Genomic DNA, 24,418 nt, shown 5'->3' with positions numbered 1-24,418 from the left:
AATGACAAAGTGCTCTTGCCCTCAGGAAATACTGGGAGGCGTAGAGACAAGATACCTTTTTTTGAAAAATGACGAAGTCCGTTTTCCATCTCCACTGGGACAAATGCGTTGCAAGGTAAGGCATGGGCAGATAGCCATTTATATAACTTTATGATTTAGTCAAAGGTCCACCAATATATTATTATGAATATCACTGCATTAAAAAATCTTATAATTATTAAAACACTTACATAAAAAAGGAAAATCACAAAACTTCATTTCATTAATCTTTGAATGTTTAAAATTTTACATTACTTTTTTTCCAGAATTTATTTCAAAAGGTTTAACTATTGACGTATAAAGAAAGTGTATCAGGAGTGCCCGCAGATTCTTTGATTTTTGACGGCGTAACTTACTTTAGTAGACTATATTTCGCTGTAAGTAGCCAAATTCTAAAAACAAAAACTTGAACAAAGCAATGACCCTAATAGAAGGGAAGGTTTTTACGCTTGTCGTTTGTGTCATCCATCAAGCCATGACGTTAAACAAGGATAACCTACATTCACACCTGCAGAATAACACACCTTCGAAATTCAGTTACAGTCATATGATGTCACAGTACATAGGCATATGTGGAGTGTCGCACGTGTGTAACAAGTCCCTCCTAAAATCTCTCAACGTCACAGAGAACGGACCGGAACCCGAAACTGTCTGTCCCCAATGTTCCTGTGACCGGAATTGTTTCAACAATCCCAAGGTTCCCTGCTGCCCAGATTTGTATTTCAGTTATGGAGTGCCAAACTGTAGATCTACAACGTTTACAAGTACGTCAGCGGTCAAACGACACTACCAAGTGATAGATTATTGTCCTCAAGGCGCCAATACAAAACTCAACGAAAAATGCACCAAAAACCGGAAGCCGTCGGAGAGAATCCGGTTCCCCCCACTGGCCAATAGAAGGCTAAAATTCCTCTATTGGAACATTTTTTGTGCCGAGTGTCACAACGTGTCATCTGCACAGTCACTGTATTTGTCGTTTGAGTGCAAGTCTCGCACAGATTTCAATTATTTCTCATCGTACGAAGAAATAATAGAACATGCTAACAAGAAAATGTGTTCAATATCTTTCGAAGAGGACAAAAATTATGGCGCCTGCAATCCTGTTTCTTCCAAGGATATCATTTCGTCCTGCAACGTTACTGGAACTTGGGATGCATACGATTTTTCTATTGATGCTGCATGCAAGAGTGCTTTTAGTTTGACATATAATTCTGTGTTTAAGAACGTCTTCTGTTACCTGTGCAATGCCCCAGTTAGCCTATCTCAGCCACTGAAAAACACATGCCCTAACAATTCCTCTCCCTTTGCACAACTTTGCAAAGAATTTCCAAGAATAAAAGCCGCATTGCCGTATAAAAACATTTTCTGTAAACTTTGCAGCCTTCCCACGAAGAGGCAGTTTTCAACCAAAATTCAGTTTATGGCGTCACCTTATGCTGCTAGAATACAATATTTGATAAAAATAAGCAAGGAACTTTTCCAAACTGACGTGGAGAGTAAATCTCCTGAGCTACCGACTGGAATCGTCAGAACCTTAGACCAGGACACACTTAATATTGCCATAAAAAGCTTTGCTTTTTCGGGAACTAGGTTTTGCATGCAATATAACCTTCCTGACGAATTAGAGGCTGTGGGGAAGTCTTGTCAATGCAGTATCGAGTGTTATAAAGATTGTTGTATAGACTATGCTTTGCAGAATCCGACACATATCTGCACTTCTATTCAGTTTCCTCCCGCCGATGTCCCTTATGGCAAGTACAGGGTAATAGACCGATGTGTAAAGGGAAACAAATCCATGAGCTGCAAGCATCCAAACAGCAGCAATATTCTGGATTCGTTGCCTATAACTGATACAAAAAGCGGTGTAACGTATTTAAATCCATCATGTTACATCTGTAATAAAAACGTGAATGCTCTTCCAACAGAATCCGAACCATGGGGATTCAATGTAACTTGTTCGCAGTTTATAAATCCGGACTTCATTTCGGATATTCAAGTTTTCGTGAATGAATTAAAAGCGGCCGATTGCAACATTCAGTTGCTACCTTTGGTAAACATGGCTCAGAAATGTGACAACCAAGACGCAACAATCAGCGCGTGCAACACCACGGGTCTATGGTCATCATTAGACAAAGGTATCAAACATGCGTGCGAACAACTAAATGCGAATCACTTGCCAGAAATTGGGCCCACGAGAAACAGCGATAGTGTATACAAAAATATATTTTGTCAAATGTGTAACCCTGTCAAAATCGAACCGAACGTCAGCAGTTCGTGTGACAACACGACGAAACATTTTGACCAGCGCTTAGCGACGAGCTGTGAAATGCTGCCAGCAGTTCCAATGTCTTCTCCTTACAAGAATGCATTCTGTGAGAAATGCAATGGTTACTCTAGCTTGAATGAAGAATTAGTAAAAGTGCCAAAAGTTGGGATTTGGGTAAAGGGGGGTGCGATATTGCATTTTAAACCAGGCTTTCATAGGAAAATTGTGCCCACATACAGAACCCTCTTTTCATTGAGTTCCTACGCTCAGGAGGACGAACCAAACATCTCAGTCAAAACATGTCAATCAAACGAGTATCTGGACCGAACCAAGGTAAAAAAAATAGTCCAACAAGTCTTTCGAATTGATTTACTAGTATACACAATTTGTCAATTCATATACTAGTATACGGAGAATAGTCGCAATTGCTTTTTTGACGAGTCATTCTTCACCAATTACTACATGTAGTTATCTTTACAAAAAACCCTTAACTGATGTATTCTTTATCTTTATTCTTATCCTTGCGTCTTTTATATGGATTAATACCAAATCTTCAACTCCTGAAAAATAAAATTTCGGACATCAAAAAAGTGATGTACTAGTAATTCGTTTGCTGAATACAAATTACTCGTACACATTCATAAAATCTTGATTTATATCATCCTGTAATTATTTTTTTGTCTTTTTGCAGAATATTTGCAGAACCAAAGTTTGTTACCCAGGAAAAGTACTTAACAATGGCAAATGCGTGTCTTTGCTCCCACAGACAAAAGATTTGCGATACAACATTTATTTCAGAACCAAATTATTAACGGACAGTCTATCGGCTTCTGTAAGTTTGGACGGGATCGTCAAATCAGTATTGGATTCAGTCTCCGTGATGTTGAGAAACGTCACGAAGCTAGGCAATAACTCCATAAACAGACAGAAGTATACCATCTATGTGAACGAGAATTGCACGTCGACAAACTTTTCCAGCCTGCAGCTTGATGTTCACATATTGTACCACATCAAAGAAATGATCGAACGCGTCAACGTTGAAAAAGCCATTGTGGAGTTTTCCAATTCTATCCACAATGTGTCAATTAACAACAAAATGCACGGCTTTTCCTTCTCTCAGAGTAGTTATTCCGAAATCTTCTCAAAATTTCCAAACAGATGTTTTGAAATTGGTGAACCAACAAATATAAATACGTTCAGAGAGGTACTGGTTAACGAGCTGCTCGTGTGTCAACAAACCTCACTGTCAGAAGAAGAGTACACCGTGAACAAATCCTCAAACACCCTCCACGTAAGAAGTTGGAACGTTTCACTACCAACAGACCAAGTTTTATTCGCGGAGAACAATACTGCGAGGGTGTGCATCATAGAATTCAACAGCTCATCGTTGCTGGAGTCCGAAAAAACCTCGCCCGACTCCGATTCGACGTTTATCCTCTCCTTGCTGACTCTAATTTGTATTCTAATATCTCTAGTCTGTCTTCTGATCACTTTTATAATTTATTGTGCTTTCCAGTCGCTCAGGACTTTGCCCGGCCTGAACAACATGTCTCTGATGTTTTCGCTGTTCTGTGCCCAGTTGGTGACAATACTTCGGCCTGTGGTTGCCGGCGGCCATCAGCTTGTCGTCATGGTGATGTCAATAGTGCTCCACTTCTTTTGGTTGGCCGTGTTCTTTTGGTTACAGGTTTGTTCCTTCCACATGTTCCGGGTGTTCACGCGCAAAACTCACGTCATCAAAAGCGAGAAAGACACGTGCCATGCTGCAATCCGATACGCAACGTACGCGTTCGGTTTCCCAGGGTGCATTGTCGTGGTCCATCTCATCGTCAATGTCATCTTGTCAGAAGGAACTCTAACGGGCTATGAAAATAAACAGGGCCTGGTGAACGATAAAATAGCCTTCATCGTCACGGTTATAGCGCCATTGTTTCTGATTTGCATCAGCAATCTGGCTTTCTTTTCCGCCACGGCCCACCAGATAAGAAATACTCCGCATGCGCAGAAGAACCATAGGCAGACGGTGGAAGTATGGGTGTACGTCAAACTATTCGCCCTGACTGGTCTCACGTGGATTTTTCAGATCGTGGATGCGTTCCTATCCCTGTCCGTTCTTTCTTATGTCGTTGCCATTCTTAATGGTCTCCAAGGCCTTTTTCTCTTTCTGAGTTATGTCTGCAATACACGCGTGTGGAATTTGTGCTGTGGTAAGAAGGCCGACGCGCCCAACCTCTCCAGCACATCCTCCCAATTTAGTTCGTTACCATCCTCCCAAAAATCTACAAAATTCTAGTCATCTCTATTGCTCAAAATTGATGTCGCTAAATGTTCTAGAAATACTGCTGTCCAGATCTATGTTTGCTCTTGAGGCCGGTGTCGTGTATTAGATCTCTGTGTGCTTGCAAATTAGTAGCATACCGTAAATGAGTCCAAATAACATAAACAACTATTCACTTTGTCTTAAATGATTAGTTTGTTTTCATTGGATGTTATTCTATAGTTCATATTAAGATAAATATACATGTGCCCCTATAGCCTAAAAGCTGGAAGTCATGTAGCAATTCGACTGATTAAGAATTTTAAAAGAGAATGGGTGCGTTATACATTTCATTCCTTTCATCACGTATCTTATATTTAACAAAAACCTCAAAAATTTTCACAAAATATGCTTGAAAGGGCGCGATAGACGTGGCCTTTATTAGACGTCTAGATATCAATAAGAAAAAAAAGCACTATATAAATACATAAAAAAAAATACCCAAACCTGAAAGGTAAAATGTATGGATTGTTTCTATTTATAGCAAAACAACTCATATCTTAAAAAATTACGTAGAACGTATAGTTAATTTATTGACCTCTCAGACTCCTTAATATACAACAGTCTGACTCAGTGTGCATCCGGGACATCTTTGGCCTTTCAAAAAAAAAATCTGTAAAAAGACCGATGTGTTCCGGATGACTCAGTGAGGTAGCTAGCCGGAAAACGCGTCTAATAACCCGGATGTACACTTGACTGCGAAAATATAGGGATAAATACTACGTATCACATACATGTCGCATATTCTCTGTTCGCCTTTTTGTACAGAACAAATATACACATTTATTTTCTAAAGATATGTACATGTTGCGTATGATTTGTAAATTGTCCATGTAATTGTATGTGTATCAATTACTTAGCCTTATTTGCATAATTCGTGTACCGAAAAAAAATATCTAATTAAATATGTTGTTCTGCTGTGATACATTTTAACTCGAGTAATTTCTATAATAATTAACACACGTTTGCTTCAGTGAGCTAATTAAGATTTTTAATTATCTGCTGTATGGTATACGTGTATATAATGTATTTAATTATTTATTGTGAAATCCATTTTTCATACAGGTGTATATTTTTAATAAAACCACTTTTTGAAATATTGTAGTGTTATTCATTATTTGTTAGCAATTCCGTTATAACCATGATAGTGTGATTTAGAATACGTTATCCGATGCTTCCAGGATGGTAGGGGGGGGGGGGGGTCGTGGTTTTTTAATTTTTTAAAGCATCCTTAATTTGTCAAATATATGCAGTATGCTTTTTTTACCCTATAATTGCAAGTACATATGTACTATTTTCTTTTCTTCATTTATTAAACATGCTGTAAGTTGTACTGTATACAAAATTTAAAAAAACCCATAGCAAACAGTCCATTAAAAGAAAAAAAGTTACATTGACTTTTTATATACTAACTCCAAAAAAAGTTACAGTATCCGGTTTTTACCCAATTTTACGATTCCGTGCATGCAGATATTTCCTCTAATCTTATTGGGTAAATGTGTTTGTTATAATTATCCTTCGATGTGTCTTTTAATTGCTACTAATGGAATGCAGTACTTTCAGTACTTTGATTCAATCAATCCCGGAGCAATGTTTGCAGTTGTTACATATGTTACAGTCTTTGTTTATAGTAAATTGACAACAAAGATTTCTGAATGGTTCGTTTTATTCGTATCCGGACACAGTGACTTTAAAATTTGCAATGTATATTTAAGCCCTGAAATATCATAAAACAATAATATAATTTATATATGATATAATTATTTGCTGGAAGCAAGAGGCTGTGCTTGTTGTGTCTTGTTGAAGCCCGTCCGACTAATGACTCATTTAGACCTCGATGTCGCACACAGTCACTGTAGTGGAATGATTGAAATTTTTTCTTTTTCTTCAAGAACAGCATTTATGTTTTTTTCCTCCAAATTTGAACACATGCATAATTTCTATTTGGTACAGATTTTTACTGGGGTTGATTTTTAAGATTTTTTTAACAAAAAAAAAATTGAGGACCTTTTTAAATATGAATTGTCGGGCCTATATGTGACATTATTGCTAATAAATAATTCCTGATAACTTTATTTCATAGATATTTATCATATCAATCAAGGTTGAACATTGTGACCCGACAAGTGCATGTTTCCCAAACCCTTAATTTTTAAAAACGATACAATACTTGAACAGTTATTAATAAACAATTCAAAATGGCAATTCAAGCACTCGCATGCCCCAGTAATTGATTCAGATTCGGGCATCTTCCGCCTATTCTTTCAATACAAAATGCTTCATATACCTGCTAGGCTTTTGCGAAAATAAATTGATGCATGAGCACATTAATAATATGATAATAGAACACGGCAATATTGATCAGATTTCCCAAACATGTAGGCAGAATAATCAATCCAAATTGACCATGCAGTCAAATCGAGAGGAGAGCATACTAGAACAACAACGAAAAATGGATAATTGCATCATGTTCAGCAAGGAAAAAAATCACAATGCGAAAATGGAGGCGCGCAGGGTTCAATTTTATGCTGGGGGTGGGGGGGGGGGGGGGTGAAACGGGAGATGGCAAATAACTGGTTTGGTTTGAACATATTTTATTGTATAAACATGTACAAATGGTTCGAGCACAATAGTTCTTTCGTTTTATTAGGTTCCTACTAGAACTTTAAAACTGTTTGCGAATTGTTTTAATTAAGGATTGAAAGTACATAGGATGCGTATTATTAAAATGAATAAATTATTGAACAAACTTACATGTATTTATAAACAGTTCTGCATGTATTTGAATTTCGTTCTAGGAGTAAAACACTGTAATTAAGAGAATCCCCCACAATCTCTAAACAAATTCATCTAACAGATATACAAAAAAAAAATACTCTGGTTTAAATTAGCCATTGAGTCATCTCCCAACAAAATAAATAACAATCAAAAACATTAATTTGAGTTGAATTTAAAAGGTATATAAACAGTTAATTTCTTACATCCCAAAAAATCTTCTTGCAACCTACATTCAGTCACAATTCAGGGTTTTCATTTACATTCAGGGTTTTCAATAATATTTCTTCTAAGAAGACCGTATGATTTAAATTGTATCTATAAGTTTTTTACGCATAATTTTAAGCTTTCTCTCGTCGAAACAAAAATATTACTATTTCTGGCGATTAAGCTTAAACTCAATCTAATCAGAATTAGATCTTTGATCCGCTCCAATTTGAATTTGGGACTGTAGAATGAAAGCGAGTTATATGGTCACTATTACACACTAAAAGCTTGACGTATATAAGATTCGAATCATACTAAGAGCGAGTTGTTTAATTTTTGTTCATTCAAGAGCTCTTCAAAGGGAAACTACTCCAGTTTGTTTTGGTTCCACACACGACACCACCGTGATCGTCCGTCACCGATACAAACATGTATGTTTAGTAAAACCTATGTCAGATAAGCATCAGGTGACGTTTTTTCTTTCCCATCTTAAGACTTAAAATCTCGAATTTTCTCAAACAAGATTTTTTGATTGTAGATGAGCTATGATTTAGTTGAGGGTGGATAACACCAACGGCACTGAATTTCCAAAGATTTTTTTCCACTGGACATACCTTAGAAACGACTCACAAATCCTTCTACAGGGAAATACAAAAAATGTTTTCGTCACCACTCCAGAGAAGCCAAACCATTATTTTTCTCCTCGGATGGCTTGCATACGCTTCTACATACTTGCTTAGAAAACCTCTTGGTGTAGTAAGTTTATCATTTTAATTAAAGCATATAAACTGAGATTCATTTTAATTATCAAGATTGTGTGCAGGAGGGACATATTCATTCAAAATGCTTTGCACCTACAGGGGTGTGCAATTACAAAATTTGGCCACTAGTCCAGGGGCTAGTGGGAGTACCAAAGTTACTAGCCCAAGATTCAAAGTTACTAGCCAGACTATTTCGGACATGTCGACATTTCATTTTATTAAAAAAAAACCCTGTATGACACTAGTTAGTATATAATTATTAATATACGAAATATTTATTACTTGCATGTTTTCTGTGGTATACTAGTTAAAAAATATTCAACTTCATTGATCTCTCACATTTTAGTTACAAAATTGGTTTGGGTACCGTTTATATAATAAAACCCAAACATAACATTGTGAATGTGAACAGACTCTATAAAATCACTGCAACTATCTATGTGTGCATGCATTTTATCCTGTTTAATTTCCATTTACAAAATACAACTATGCAATTAATTACGTAATGGTAAATTTTAATTAAAAATAATGGAAAATGCACAAATAATAATATGCAAAATATGAATTTTTTTTAATTCACCAAGCAGGTCACTTTAAAATGTGTTCATGAGAATAGTTAGTGCAGAAATTTATAATATCTCTGTAATGCATCTCTCTCTCTCTCTCTCTCTCTCTCTCTCTCTGTAAAAAAATTATATTCAAAAAAGCCAATGAATACATATTACAGAAAAAGGAATCATTTTACAGTGATGTCACTTGAAACAGCCGCACAGGTAACTGCGGAAGCTATGTGCAGTGAGGCGTGACTATCTCGTCTAGCCACTGGTCAGGTCAACACTGTCAGTAAAACTTCAAAGTGTGAAACTTACAGCCGAGTGTTTTTTCTCAGAAGAATGTAGCAATAGAAAAAATGCTTAAGAAATTTTTAGGCTATCATGACTTAAAAGGAGCAGATATTATGCCTCTGTGATAACAATGACGATATACTTTTCCTTCTAGGACACTGCAAATTTACCGGCATATTTTGCCAACTCTGGTTATGATTTACTAGCCCGACGGGCTACCACAGTTAATGTTTTTGCTAGCCCGACCTCTAAAATTGATAGCCCCGGGCGTCGGGCGATGGTAATTGCACACCCCTGACCTACTCACTGCAGGCAGGAATATATTTATGATGGGTGACGGAAAAGACATTGACATGTATAAAAAGGTCTATTACTTTGGTTATATATTGATAATTCACTGCTGATAAAGGTAGTGGTAAAAATATGTCAAACTAGATTGAATTTCATACCGCTGTCATAACACTTTTGACTAGTCACTTTTGATTTAAGCCGAAGTCTCATCTTTCCACCATGTAGTAAAAATGAGACTGTATTCAAAGATGCATGAGCTCCCCAAGTTTTTTCCCAAGGGCCAGGCACCTAAAGATACACTAAAATGGTTGTATCTTAAATTCATCCATCTTTGAAGAAGATCAACAATCTTAGTAGGTTTCCTTATTTGAAGCAAAAAAATGATCGAAGATTAAAATAACAAACTCCAAGAGTACAACAAACCCCACACACTAGATATTGCCATATGTATAACTTTAAGTTGGATCCACCATGGGGAGGGGAAGTAATTTTTTAAATAATACTCTGGGCTAGCAGTCAATAAATCCACCTTAGTTTGTTTTTATGGATGTGTTACAGGTTAAGACTGATTTGGAAGAGTCCCTGTCAATCCCAAAGACACAGCTGGGATGGTTGGACACTGCCCTACTGCTGCCTTATGCTCTGATGCAGGTTGGTTCTGTTGATACTCAATGTATCAATGATTTCTTTACAAACATTTTTTAATATGATTCAATCAAGTTTTTTCGTTACATTGTAAGTCACAAATGAGAAAATTTCATAATTGTTATTCTAGCTGAATCCATTCAAAAGAGTTATATTGCCTTCTTGACACCTTTTCATGCAATTATTCTGTGTCTGTGAATATTTTTGCATTCCTTCCACTCTAAAATATGTATAACCTGACCTTTGTGTGTTATGTTTCCATGGTGACAGATGTTACTAGGGCCCCTGGGAGACAGATTTGGACCACGAAGGACCTTTGGAACATGTCTCCTATTGTCAGCCATTTCTATGGTGAGATAGATTTTGAAATATGGTAATAAAGATACATAGATTAATAATGTATTACATTATATTAAACTAAATCCCTCTGATATTTCTAAATGCCAAATTAACCCATGAAACATACATGTACTGTCAAGGGTACTGCTTCTTATTGGTCACAGTTCCTTTTAAGAAACAGTTTTCTATGTTTAACATTGAAGGCCACCTTTGGGAGCTGGAGCAACTTCTGGATGTTTTTCTTCCTTCTCTTTATCAATGGATCAGCACAGGTGTGTATTTTTTATATCACTAACAAACGGGAGTTTTTTATGTGAATGTAGGGCACATAGGGCATTTGGTGTAAAATTGATTTTTCAACAACTAAGCATGGTACTCAATGTATCTATCAGTATTCACATGCATATATGCATGGCATTTAGTGACGTTCTTGATTTAGTGGAAGCTGCTTTCTGCTAAAAATGCTAACTCACCCGGTACTAGAAATTACAGCCAGATTTGATATGTTTGCAGTATCTATTGAACATGTGCTTTTGGTACGTGTACAGACATTACTTTGGCATTATTCTGCATGCGTCTTTATAAAAGCACAGTGTTGGCGAAGCTTTATGAAATGCCTTGTGTCTTTCTATATTAAGGCACAGTGTTGGCTTAACAATATTAAATGTATTGTGTCTTTCTTAGTTAAGGCATAGTGTAGGCATAACTGTATTAAATGCCTTGTGCCTTCTGTATAAAGGCACAATGTTGGCCTTTTGTATTAAATGCCTTGTGTTTTTCTTTATTAAGGCACAGTGTTAATTAAATGCCTTGTGTTTTTCTTTATTAAGGCACAGTGTTGATTAAATGCCTTGTGTTTTCTTTATGAAGGCACAGTGTTGATTAAATGCCTTGTGTTTTTCTTTATTAAGGCACAGTGTTGATTAAATGCCTTGTGTTTTTCTTTATGAAGGCACAGTGTTTATTAAATGCCTTATGTTTTTCTTGATTAAGGCACAGTGTTGGCCTAACTGTATTAAATGTCTTGTGTCTTTTTTTATGAAGGCACAGTGTTGATTAAATGCCTTGTGTTTTCTTTATGAAGGCACAGTGTTGATTAAATCCCTTGTGTTTTCTTTATTAAGGCACAGTGTTGATTAAATGCCTTGTGTTTTTCTTTATGAAGGCACAGTGTTGATTAAATGCCTTGTGTTTTTCTTTATGAAGGTGCAGTGTTGATTAAATGCCTTGTGTTTTTCTATATTAAGGCAGTGTTGGCCTAACTGTATTAAATGCCTTGTGTTTTTCTATATTAAGGCACAGTGTTGGCCTAACGGTATTAAATGCCTTGTGTTTTTCTTTATGAAGGCACAGTGTTGATTAAATGCCTTGTGTTTTTCTATATTAAGGCACAGTGTTGGCCTAACTGTATTAAATGCCTTGTGTTTTTCTATATTAAGGCACAGTGTTGGCCTAACTGTATTACGCGGGCATGTTAAGGCTTCCCGATGGATTTTACAGCGATGTGTAGAAAGTCACTTGTCTGTACTTCATACGATATGACGTCATAATTAACTTTGACGTCACGATCTGCATTCCTAATAACGGTATTAAATGCCTTGTGTTTTTCTTTATGAAGGCACAGTGTTGATTAAATGCCTTGTGTTTTTCTATATTAAGGCACAGTGTTGGCCTAACTGTATTAAATGCCTTGTGTTTTTCTATATTAAGGCACAGTGTTGGCCTAACTGTATTACGCGGGCATGTTAAGGCTTCCCGATGGATTTTACAGCGATGTGTAGAAAGTCACTTGTCTGTACTTCATACGATATGACGTCATAATTAACTTTGACGTCACGATCTGCATTCCTATGGATAATTCCCAGGGAATGTATCTCAATGTTAAAAGTGAATTACATCAAACCACTATAAAACCGCATGTTTCCTTCACATAGATGCTGCCGTTAATGCTGGACGTACAGAATTCATTCATATTAAAAACCAGTATCAAATAATCGGCAGTTGTAAAGCTTCGTTATAAGTAAAAGACAATTTATAAACTAGTGGTTTGGAGACTCTCCCTGCTACGTGTAAACAACTGAATGAAGAAATTTTAATGCATGTAAAACCAGATTGGCGCAGGTGAAAGATCAACATAATTTTAGAATATTTTACGTTAAATTGGTAGAGAATATAAGTACCAATGTGAATCGTGCTACGGAAACCTACGGATTAACCCTAATTTTTTGTAAATCGCTTTTGATTAGTAAAAATGTGCATTATTTTGATGATTTTCTGGAATGTTTCAACAATATCTTCGATAAACAAAATATCTATTTCTTTCCCGAGCAAGAACTTCAAAGTATATGACTTAACAAAGAATTTTTCTTAAAAATATGTTTGATTTAATGTCATTAATCACCTGCGCCGATGCGATTTAACAAGATCATTTGCAATACAAGGATCCGCTCGTCACGTGATTACAAAGAATATATGACGTCACAAAATGCATCAAATAAAATGTTTAACATCGGTGTCAATAAATGTAACATAGATTTTAAGAAATACTCCCGGTCAAAGTATTTTTGCGATGATTCAAATAATATCCTTTTCCAGCCGTATTTTAGCATCGGGACGCCTTAACATTGCTGCGTATATGTCTTGTGTCTTTCTTTATTAAGACACAGTGTTGATTAAATGCCTTGTGTTTTTCTTTATTAAGGCACAGTGTTGATTAAATGCCTTGTGTTTTTCTTTATTAAGGCACAGTGTTGATTAAATGCCTTGTGTTTTTCTTGATGAAGGCTCAGTGTTGGCCTAACTGTATTAAATGCCTCGGATCCTGGTATCCAGACAGTGTTAGGAATAGCATGTTTGGAATGTTTGGGACGTGCGCCTTTGCTGGGGGCATCATGGGAACCTCACTGGCAGTAAGTACACTTATGATGAATCTGATGTATCTGAATATAAATTATTCTCTTGCAAAAAATATCTACTATACTAGTATTTGCGTCAGAAGACCTTTAAAATAACTATTGATTTTGATTCTTGGAGGTAAGGAGAGAGAGAGAGAGAGAGGAGAGAGAGAGAGCGAGAATCTTTAAAACTTCACTGATCACTTCTGGGTTATTAAAATTCATGTCAGTTTACCTAATTTTACACCCACAATGTATTTACATGTACTGCGGTTTCATTAATATTCAAGAGCATCAATTTTCGTGGAAAAAGTTAAAATCACAGTTTCAAGGATATGTAAATTTGTGGCCAATGACCCTATCAATACAAAATGTTATTAAAAATTGCACTTCAATGAACATTTAATTTCGTGGATCAACTAAACAACGAAATCCACGAAAATTGGTATTCAGCGAATATTGATGAAACCACAGTATTAAATGCATTTCTTCCATATTGATGCCAGTCAAAGTTTAAATTTATGTATAAATCTCCACTTTCTTTAAGATAAATACCTCCTTTTTAGAGATTGTCTGCTTAATTACTAAATTCATGCATGATATGTAATAATTAACATAAGACTAAGGAACAGATATTATGACAGTGATCAGATCTAAATGTTGGTGATGAAGAAGACTGGTATAATTTCAGGTCTACTTACAAACTTCCTACTCCTGGAGGAGTGCTTTTTTCCTTCCATCCATTATTGTGGTATGTTCTTCTGTCTATCATTAGTTACCTTCTGTCAATCATATAGCAATATTACCTTTTCAGTTATACTTTACAAACTAAAAATTGCTAGATCTGAATTTTTGTAAATAAATAATTTCATATAGTAAACATCTATCTGAAAATTAAAGCAAGATATTTTTTAAATTCACAAGGGATACTTCTTTTGATTTTTTGTAAAATTAATTCCTCATATTTAATTTTTGAATGTACAATATTGCCTCAGCAGACTGTGTACAGGATTATTTTTGCCCCTTGATATTTTCACCCTTATTCACTTGCAACAGTTTCGTTCGGTATTAAATTCACCCAGACAAAGTTGTGTTTAAAGAGAGATGCTTTGACCTATTGGAATTTGCCCAGTTTTTAGCTCACCTGAGCTGAAAGCTCAAGTGAGCTATTCTGATCACTTTTTGTCCGTCGTCCGTCCGTCCGTCGGTCCGTCCGTCTGTCCGTCCGTCTGTCTGTCCGTCTGTAAACTTTTTACATTTTGAACTTCTTCTCTAAAACCGCTTATCCAATTTCAACCAAATTTGGCACAAAGCATCCTTATGGGAGGGCGAATATAAATTGCAGAAATAAAAGTCCGATCTGTATTCAAAGCGGAGAAAACCTTGAAACTGTAGAAAAAGGGGGGTGCATTTTAAAAAATCTTCTTCTCAAGAACTACTGATTCCAATTCAACGTAGTTTAGCATAAATTATCCTTATGGGAAGGAAAATATAAATTGCAAAAATTAAGGTCTAATTCTGTTTCAAATCTGAGTTATTACGAAAATAATAATAAAGGAAAGGCGTGTTTCAATCAGTTTAATAGCTTCGGATTCGGCATCCGGTAAAATGGGTAGACGAGACTTGGCCTGGGCAAAACAAAAGATTGGCAGTTATTAATCTGCCAATCTCATTAAAATTTCAGGATATTTGATGGACCAGTATATTTTTATTTGCTGTAAATATTGCTGCAAAATAATGCGTATTTGGAATTGACGATTGCCGATCTGCCCCGGCTTTTATTTTGCCACGGCCCGGGTTTGCGTACCCATTTTACCAAGACTCGTATTCCATACTTCTAAAACGAGGTTCTTTGTTTAAAGCAGCCATGACATTATACGAAAAAGGGTCGATCTGACTATGATGAATTTGCTTGTTGTGCAACAGTTCGCGTATGAAGGGAATTTTTTGAAACATGAAAAATATATTGGTGCCTATTTTGTGAAGTAAATTGAGGCTAAATATTTCAATGCGTTGACAGTTTTCACACATGACGTTGATGTTAGCTTGTTCTGATTTTCGTTTCGTTTTCATTATTTATGCTTTGTAACCTGGAAACTGTCGTCTGTATTTCGTGATTTTTACGTATCAAATCAAACAGAGACTTCGGTAAATCAAACAGCTACGTTAACTGTTTACCTGCGCAAATTAAGCAAAATCTGATGTAGGAGTACTGAAATACAATTCATTCTATCGGTAATTCGGCATTATCTTTTGCGTAATGGTAGATTAATGCAATAGGTTTTTGTTGAGATGCTCGACATTTTCTCTAGTTTATTCAGTTTAAAAAGAGTTTGATATCGCTTACGGAAATATGTAGGTATCTACATGTATATATATGATTCATTGCGAAAAAATAAATTGTGTTCTTTATTTGTTATACATGTAGTGCATGTTTCTTGTGTTTAATTGTTTACAATTTCTATTTACTAACCATATTTGAGTGTTAAGCTTCGAATTATAAGCAAGATACAGAGATTTGCTCACAATTCTATGTTTGTACACAGATCTTAAAAGCTAAAGATTAAATCAAAGTACTGATAGTATTGAAAAGCGCTAACCCAGCTTCTGTATGTATATAACAAATATATGTATATTAGCATTTCAGCTTCTGTATACGCACTATATTTCCTCATCACTGCATGACATTCCCTGCAATGATGTATGTAAGCCCCGTACATTAATTTCACAATAGCCCGTAAATTAGATTCACAATAGCCCGTGCAGTTATGTGCATAAACCCCTGAAACTGGTTCCCTAACCAGTTTAAATGATGTATACTTTTGCTTATAGGGGGCGGTTATTCGATGCACCGGAAGTTGAAGTCTAACGACAATAAAGCGCTGAGCTATGCTTAGCGCTTTAAAAAGTAAAAAAAAATTGTCAATATTTATTACGAAAATTTTCAAAATCTGTTCTTCCAGAAACCAACTTATTGAATTGTAAACTTAACCTTTTTAGCTCACCTGAGGATGGGGCCACAATGGGGGGGGGGGGGGTCGAAGTTTAACAAATGAATATATAGAGTAAATCTTTAGAAATCCTCTTCTCAGAAACTAATCGGCCAGGAAAGCTGAAACTTGTGTGGAAGCATCCTCAGGTAGTGTAGATTCAAAGATGTGAAAATCATGACCACTGGGGGTAGGGTGGGGCCACAATGGAGGGTCGAAGTTTAACATATGAATATAAAAAGTAAATCTTTAAAAATCTTCTTCTCAGAAACTAATTGGCCAGAAAAGCTGACACTTGTGTGGATGCATTCTTATGTAGTGAAGATTCAAATTTGTGAAAATCATGACCCTCGGGGGTAGGGTGGGGCCACAATGGGAGATCGACGTTTTACATAGGAATATACACAGTTAATCTTTAAAAATCTTCTTCTCAGAAACTAATCAGCCAGGAAAGCTGACACTTGTGTGGATGCATCCTCAGGTAGTGTAAATTCAAATTTGTGAAAATCATGACCCCCGGGGGTAGGGTTGGGCCACAATGGGGGATCGAAGTTTAACATAGGAATATATACAGTAAATCTTTAAAAATCTTCTTCTCAGTAACTAATTCGCCGGCAAAGCTGGAACTTGTGTGGAAGCATCCTCAGGTAGTGAAGATTCAAAGTTGTAAAAATCATGACCCCTGGGGGTAGGTTGGGGCCACAATGGGGGATCGAAGTTTAACATATGATTATATACAGTAAATCTTTAAAAATCTTCTTCTCAGAAACTAATTAGCCAGGAAAGCTAAAACTTGTGTGGAAGCATCCTCAGGTAGTGTAGATTCAAAGTTGTGAAAATAATGATCCCCAGGGGTAGGGTGGGGCCACAATGGGGGGGGGGGTCAAAGTTTAACAAAGGAATATATAGGGTAAATCTTTAAAAATCTTCTCAGAAACTAATCAGCCAAATGATTCTTTATAATTGTTAAGACTTTGGCCCCAGGACAATTCTTTGGCCTCACGAGAAGGTTTAGAGTTTGATGTACGTTTTTATCCCATATATAAACTATTCTTAGGGATCTTTTTTAGAACTGCAATACTCAACATATGATATGACTATAAAATCATCCTGTTAGAAAAGGGACTAATGATAAAAACATAAGAATATCCAGGGGAAAATGGATTTTATTTATACAGGATTTACATGAATTATTGTACATTGTCCAGATAGTTTGTATTATGACTCCATTGAGCTGATTTTATCATACCTATTGTTCCTCAGGTGAGCGATGTGGCCCATGGGCCTCTTGTTAAACTTGCCCATTGACAATGAAGGCGAAATAGGTGAAAATAAAATGGGAGGGGGGGGGGGGGGGGCGAATATTTCCCTGTATACAATAGTCAAAGTAGACCTTACCTGACCCTCATGTTGAGTGAGTTGGATACTGATATGCTCAGGCAGTCATGTACATGTGTATGGTATATGTAAGTATTTAATTAAAGATTTGTAACATATTGTTACAGGCAATACTTGGTGCAGTTGTCCTTATGTTTTTCACCACTCCAGAAGAACAAAATGTAGAAATCCCCGGGAAAAGTTAGTACATCTTGATTTTAATACATGCATCATATTTTCTTACATATGATAAAATTTACAAATTAAGAATCAACTTTCATAAAAATCAAAGAGGATATTAATTCCTAGAGGGATGCTTAAATGTGACACCCTTTAATACATGGAGGATTACCCTATAATAAACTGTTTATTTTTAAACCGAACTGAATTAGAAATAAACAATTTAAAGGTACAGAAATTATTACCATGAAAACTTGACCATTAAAATCCTACATTAAAATTTATTTTACTTCGTTATGAAAAGGCAAAGTTTTATATGGATACATGTACCGGTACTTTAGATCAAATCTATTAGTCTGTTGAATTCTCTTTTTATCTTGATCAACCTTGCAAACAAAAAATTTTGGATTTTACACACCATAATTATTTTATTTCATGTTTCCATTTGAAGATTTTCTTTATTTTTCCATTTTTTAGTGCAGAGTAGTGCTTCTTCAAAATCCTCAGGAAATACAACATGGCTTCAGATGTGGAAGATTCCGTGAGTTTATTATTTTTTTTTTATCTTATAAAAAAAACTACATGGCATAGCTAGAAATATTGTCATTGGTAAATCATACTCAATGAAATCTGTAATACTGACAAATTACTCTAAACCAACTTCTGTATTATTCATGGCAACTTTTATCTTGTTTTTACCAATAGTCAACTGATTTAGGCAACAATTATTTGGGACAGAACCTTTATGTATGTAAAAAGACTTGAACACATACGTGAAATGTTAAAGGAATGGTCTGACCACAGGGGCATCGTATCCGCTCTACACTCTATGACATATAATAAATAATACATATTGTGTATCATTTATATAATTATGATATGTCGTAGAGTGTAGAGAGGATACGATGCCCCTGTGGTCTGACGCCCAAAAAAACCCTGTAAATTCTTCACTTTATTCGAGAACTTAATTCCGTGTTTGAACCCTTCTGCATCAAATCGTGAGATTATAAAACCGTGAACACCAATTCTTTATCATTGTTTCATGTGGTTTACATCTGTCAGAAAAAAAATAAAAGCGAGATTTTAGAATTCCCAAGATGGGCTTCTCACAATTTTACACAGATATTATTTCCTTGTGTTAATTAGGAATCTACAGTGTTCCCAGGGAGATTAAAAACTAAATACTTCCTCCATCATGTAATCAAACTCTCCAAAAGTGACTGGACTCATCATTACAAAATTTCTAATGTTCTTATAAATGATAAACTTCAAGGCAGATCCTGTATGATGTAGCTATCAAAGGGGACACAATGTTTATCAATCATATTGTTGTTTGGGATTTGTAGAAAACAGAATGTAATTTCAGTCATTCTTATCTTTTTCGTTTGTGTGCTATAAATAGGATGTTACCGGAAGTGGCTGTTGCTGTGTTTTGTTTGAAAGTGGTTAGATACTGCATGTACATGTGGCTGCCTATGTATCTACTGAATGCTGTAAGTATCTCAGAGAGAGAGAGAGAGAGAGAGAGAGAGAGAGAGAGAGAGAGAGAGAGAGAGAGAGAGAGAGAGAGAGAGAGACACACACACACAGACAGACAGACAGAGATTATGGCTACTTTTGTATCTACTGAATGCTGTAAGTATCTCTCAGAGAGAGAGAGAGAGAGAGAGAGAGACAGACAGACAGACAGAGAAACAGAGAGAGGGGTAGGTTGTCAGACTCGCAGACCAGACAGCTAAATGAATAGATACAGAAGAGCATAGTGGGAACAGGAGAACAGTGAAAAAAACTTGAATAGACAAATAGAGAATAGTATGTATTAGAGAGAGACGTATTATCAAGTTTAACAGGTTGATGGGTTGATACAAAGAAATTTTGCAAAAGAATGAGAGGGAGCAATATCATGAAAAATTTGATTTTAATGTACCGGATATTTCAATGTTGCAATATGGAATAGGTGACACTGTTAGTAATGTAAACTTCCACTCTAACTTGATTAGTATAAACATTATTAATTGGAAAGTGATCAGATTAAACAGGTTAATTATCTTCTTCATTATTCTCTTCTTTATTTATCAATAAATTACCTAATTGTAGCCACTTTAGGCCTGAAGTAACTGGTATGACATTTTGTTCCCACAGCTAAAGTACACCAAGGCCCAGGCCGGAATGTTTTCTACGACGTTTGAAATTGGAGGAGTCTTAGGAAGTGCTGTCATAGGAATTGTTATAGACAGGTAATAATTCACAGGAATTGTTATAGACTGGTCATAATTCATAGAACCTGTAATAGACAGGTAATAATTCTTAAGCATTAATATAGACAGGAATCATTATGGACAGGTAATAATTATTATAGGAATTGTTACAGACAGGTTCATAGGCATTGTTATAGACTGGTAATAATTCATAGGAATTATTATAGGTAGGTAATAATTTACAGAAATTGTTATAGACAGGTAATAATTCACAGGAATCAATATAGACAAGTAATAATTCACAGGAATCAATTTAGACACATAATAATTCACAGGAATTGTTATAGACAGGTAATAATTTATAGGCATTGTTATAGACAGGTAATAATTCATAGGAATCGTTATCAACTGTTAACAAATACATGAAATCATACATACATAGATGAGTATCATTATGGACAGGTTTTTATTATTCATACATATATAATTATAGATTGTAGGTTAATTAGGTATAATACCAGGTAAGTTAGATTGTATTCTGTTGTAGATATTTCAACAGCCAATCAATAGCTGTTAAGTTGGTTGAGTTGATTTGTGTTAACTTAAAGATACAATTTGTATATCTAGGGCCAGTTGCTAGCTGCCGTTGCATTATATGAAGTTGATTTTTGTTGACAGAAATTTCAATGAATAAAGTTTGTTTCTGTTGTTGAAATTTCAAGGACTGGTCGCAAGGTGTTTTTACATTAAGTTGGTTTTTGTTGTAGATATTTCACGGGTCTGTGACTCTGTCACAAGCTGTTTTTACATTACATAAAGTTGGTTTTTGTTGTAGATATTTGAGGGCCTGTCACAAGCTGTTTTTACATTACATAAAGTTGGTTTTTGTTGTAGATATTTGAGGGCCTGTCACAAGCTGTTTTTACATTACATAAAGTTGGTTTTTGTTGTAGATATTTGAGGGCCTGTCACAAGCTATTTTTACATTACATAAAGTTGGATTTGTTGTAAATATTTAAAGGGCCTGTCACAAGCTGTTTTTACATTACATTAAGTTGGATTTGTTGTAAATATTTAAAGGGCCTGTCACAAGCTGTTTTACATTACATTAAGTTGGTTTTTGTAACAGTTGTAGATATTTGAAGGGCCTGTCACAAGCTGTTTTTACATTACATTAAGTTGGATTTGTTGTAAATATTTAAAGGGCCGGTCACAAGCTGTTTTTACATTACATTAAGTTGGTTTTTGTTGTAGATATTTTAAGGGCCGGTCACTGGCTGGGACTGGTTATTCCATCACCCTCTCTGCTGTCTCCCTCCTCGCATTTTACCTCACTAGTTCCTGGGGGATCGTCTTCAACACTGTGTTCATGTTTCTGGCTGGGGTTTTTAACTGTGGGCCAGACAGTATATTAGGTAAAATTAAAGTTCCGGTAAATAATTGTCATTTTTAAGTATACTTGTAAAATCTTATCCAGTACATGACTGTATAAATATATGTACATCTCTATATAAGTGTATATTTACATATGTATGCTTCACTTATTTATAATAAAACCATTCTCACTGACTCTTATTATTTGAATTAATTTTATGGATGATGTTTGTTTAAGTGTACAGGCTAGCCCCTTTTAATGCATTCTATTCCTGTAGTAAGGTAGTTGATTTTTGTGAGTGTGTGTTTTTTGTAGGTGGCTCCATCCCTAATGAGTTGGGGGAGATGGATGGGAGGAATGCGGCAGCAGCTGCTGTTGGACTGGTCAATGGTCAGTTGGTTCTTTATACTCTCATTGTTCATTGGTTGCTTAATGTTAAAACTTAATTATTAAGATATTAAATTAACCTTTAAGTTAGTTAACCATTTTGATATTGAAATGGAAAATAAAACTTGAAAAATTTCAGCTCAAAGCTGTTTCCTATTTATCCATTAAGGGTATCTCCTGCTATTTAATCACACAAAGCATTAAACTGATGACCCCCCCCCCCCCCCCCCCCATCTTTCTGTCCTCGATTCATTCATTGATGTTAACACTCTGTTGTTTCTAGGATTCGGCAGCGTGGGGACGTTTCTGGAGGGACCAATCATTGGTTTGATATCCGCCCACTACGGATGGTCCGGAATGTTTTATATGATGATCGGTTTGTCGGGAGTCGGAGCTCTGGCTGTCCTCCGAGCTTTGTCCATCTATAACAGTCGACAGGGGAAAATACCCCTGGAAATGGAGGAGGTTGCGTAGGAGATCTCAAAACCAGGAATAATCAGCTCTCTGCTGCTCTTTCATTGTTTTTTATTAACAATCGGATTATACGTTGAGTCAAGAAGACCTAGCATTGTAATTGGGGCTTTGATAGGTTATTAATTTTAAAAAGGTTCAAATGTAGATATCATTTTTCATTTGCCATTATTCAGGAGAGAGAGAATTTAAATGATGTGTTAATGAGATCTAGAGATTTAAAGCAATATGAGCTGTATTATTTAGATTTTTATTTTGCTGCAAAAACCTGCTTGTATGATAAGTCTGCATATAACCTAAACTTTTATGATAAATAAGGTTTGAAAAAATCATTAATTTTTGTCAGAGGAAAGATTTCTCTTCTAAGGAACATATAGCAAATCAATTTTTGTACAGGACGACAATAATTAAATTTTGCTCCAATTAAGGCTTCTTAACGGTCTTTTCCACAAAAAATTGGCTAAAAAAAATTTAAAAACCATGATATTTTTTTGTTGTTTTGGTAGAAAAAAAACATTTTGTAAAAAAAAAAATCTTCATGAAAATTGCAGCTCATATTGCTTTAAAGTGTAACAGTTGTTTTTAAGGAGAGTATTTGAGATTAAGTGAGCTATACTGAATGAAGCACATTGCCAGGCCATATAGTTTCTATCTCCAATAAGACAAATACTGATACATGTACATTCATATTTGCTGATGAAATATAGAAATGCTCCAAAATGGTGGCTTTTAAAAATAAAATTCTAGTAAAAGTATTAAAAATTAGAATGATACTACAATGTACTGTTGTTAATGAGCTGAAACCAAAATGAAGAAAAACATTTACATGCATGTACAAGCAGTTAAATCCCAAATTACATGTAATATTTATGAAATTAATACAGACATATATATAAATTACTGGCATATACATATATACATGTTTAGTTTTGGAAAACTGCATTTTAATGATAATTTTCTGTCATCTAATATAAACCAAGAAGCTGACCATTCCTTATCAAATAAAGCTTTACATACAAACAAGATGTTGAATAGAAAAACACTTTTGTTAATAGTTTATTGAGAGGATGTTAAACGGTATCATAAGTTCATAATGAATGATAGTTTAATAAGTGTGCCTGTAAAAAAAGGAAATGTCTATGCAAATACTGGAACAGACCGGGGTTACCCATTAGAAGCTATATGAAATTTATGTCTTAATTTTGATTTGGCAATCAATGGATTTTTCTGTTACTATTATATGTTCATCTCTGTTTACATATTAATATACATTTAACTTCGTCTTTTCTTGTAGAATTTCATGTACTGGTAGTACTATAAGCTGCTCTTTATCATTTATTTATTTGATTTATCTGTGATATTTTTCTGTCAACTTACTGTAAATTCTTTATTTTACTCGAGTACCTAATTCACACATAGAACACATAGAAGTCAGGTTCATCCATTAGATTGTACATGTATGAACTGTATCAGATTCTACGACTACTGGCTTGTGTGAAAGTCACACCAAGCCTCCATCATGATAAATACATGTATCAGCTAGAGAGAGGGAGACACACAGTAACAAACTTCCTGTCATTCAAAGAATGAACTAAACAAAAAATGTGATTCTTCCATTATCAATACTGCATCTTCTCTCTTGCACAGATTATTTTCCCATTATCCAAACACATGATGAGGCGTCTAGCTAGGAGGGTTCTGATTGGTTGATTTGTCAGACATTACCAGTACTTTTGGTAAATGTTTGTCCGACTCCTATATATTTTTTGCTTTAAAAATTTAGATATAAAACACACATTAGAAACTATAGTTTTTATCTTGTTTGCAGTGTTTTCTTAGTTTATTCTTTGCATGACTATTAATATTATATTATATACATGTATATTTATATTTTATGAATTCAGTGCAAACTACTGAACAATTTTTGCAATAAAAAAGGAAAAAACTGGTCTGCTTGAAATCTATTTTTTTTAAGTTTTGAACAAGTATATATCTTGTGTAAATCTTCATTTAGTATACACACCAGTGTATGTGAATGGTTTTTTTTATTCCTCAGGGAAT

General features: G+C 35.2%; 2 protein-coding genes across 3 annotated transcripts; both read left to right on the top strand.

The window, feature by feature from the left end:
• The first annotated feature begins 288 nt into the window (after positions 1 to 288).
• Positions 289 to 5,500, top strand: LOC128159450 (uncharacterized). Its single transcript, XM_052822557.1, has 2 exons — positions 289 to 2,638; positions 2,997 to 5,500. The coding sequence occupies exons 1-2, from the start codon at positions 458 to 460 to the stop codon at positions 4,596 to 4,598; spliced, it is 3,783 nt and encodes a 1,260-aa protein (XP_052678517.1). The 5' UTR covers positions 289 to 457; the 3' UTR covers positions 4,599 to 5,500.
• Positions 5,501 to 7,959: 2,459 nt separating this feature from the next.
• On the top strand, positions 7,960 to 24,332 carry LOC128159484 (glucose-6-phosphate exchanger SLC37A2-like). Of its 2 annotated transcripts, none has more exons than XM_052822600.1 (14): positions 7,960 to 8,035; positions 8,143 to 8,360; positions 10,060 to 10,152; positions 10,417 to 10,497; positions 10,689 to 10,757; positions 13,269 to 13,394; positions 14,071 to 14,130; positions 17,875 to 17,947; positions 18,404 to 18,467; positions 19,329 to 19,419; positions 20,069 to 20,163; positions 21,379 to 21,539; positions 21,815 to 21,889; positions 22,170 to 24,332. In XM_052822600.1, exons 2-14 carry the CDS (start codon positions 8,262 to 8,264, stop codon positions 22,358 to 22,360), a joined length of 1,278 nt encoding a protein of 425 aa, XP_052678560.1. In that variant the 5' UTR covers positions 7,960 to 8,035; positions 8,143 to 8,261; the 3' UTR covers positions 22,361 to 24,332. The 2 variants fall into 2 exon arrangements, with proteins under 2 accessions (XP_052678560.1, XP_052678561.1); XM_052822601.1 differs by having other exon boundaries at positions 7,967 to 8,071.
• Positions 24,333 to 24,418: the final 86 nt, after the last annotated feature.

This window comes from Crassostrea angulata, chromosome 8 (genome assembly GCF_025612915.1).
Source record: "Crassostrea angulata isolate pt1a10 chromosome 8, ASM2561291v2, whole genome shotgun sequence".
NCBI classification, from domain to species: Eukaryota; Metazoa; Mollusca; class Bivalvia; order Ostreida; family Ostreidae; genus Magallana; species Magallana angulata.
Note: the sequence above shows the minus strand (reverse complement) of the source record. Positions and strands in the feature narration are given on the sequence as shown.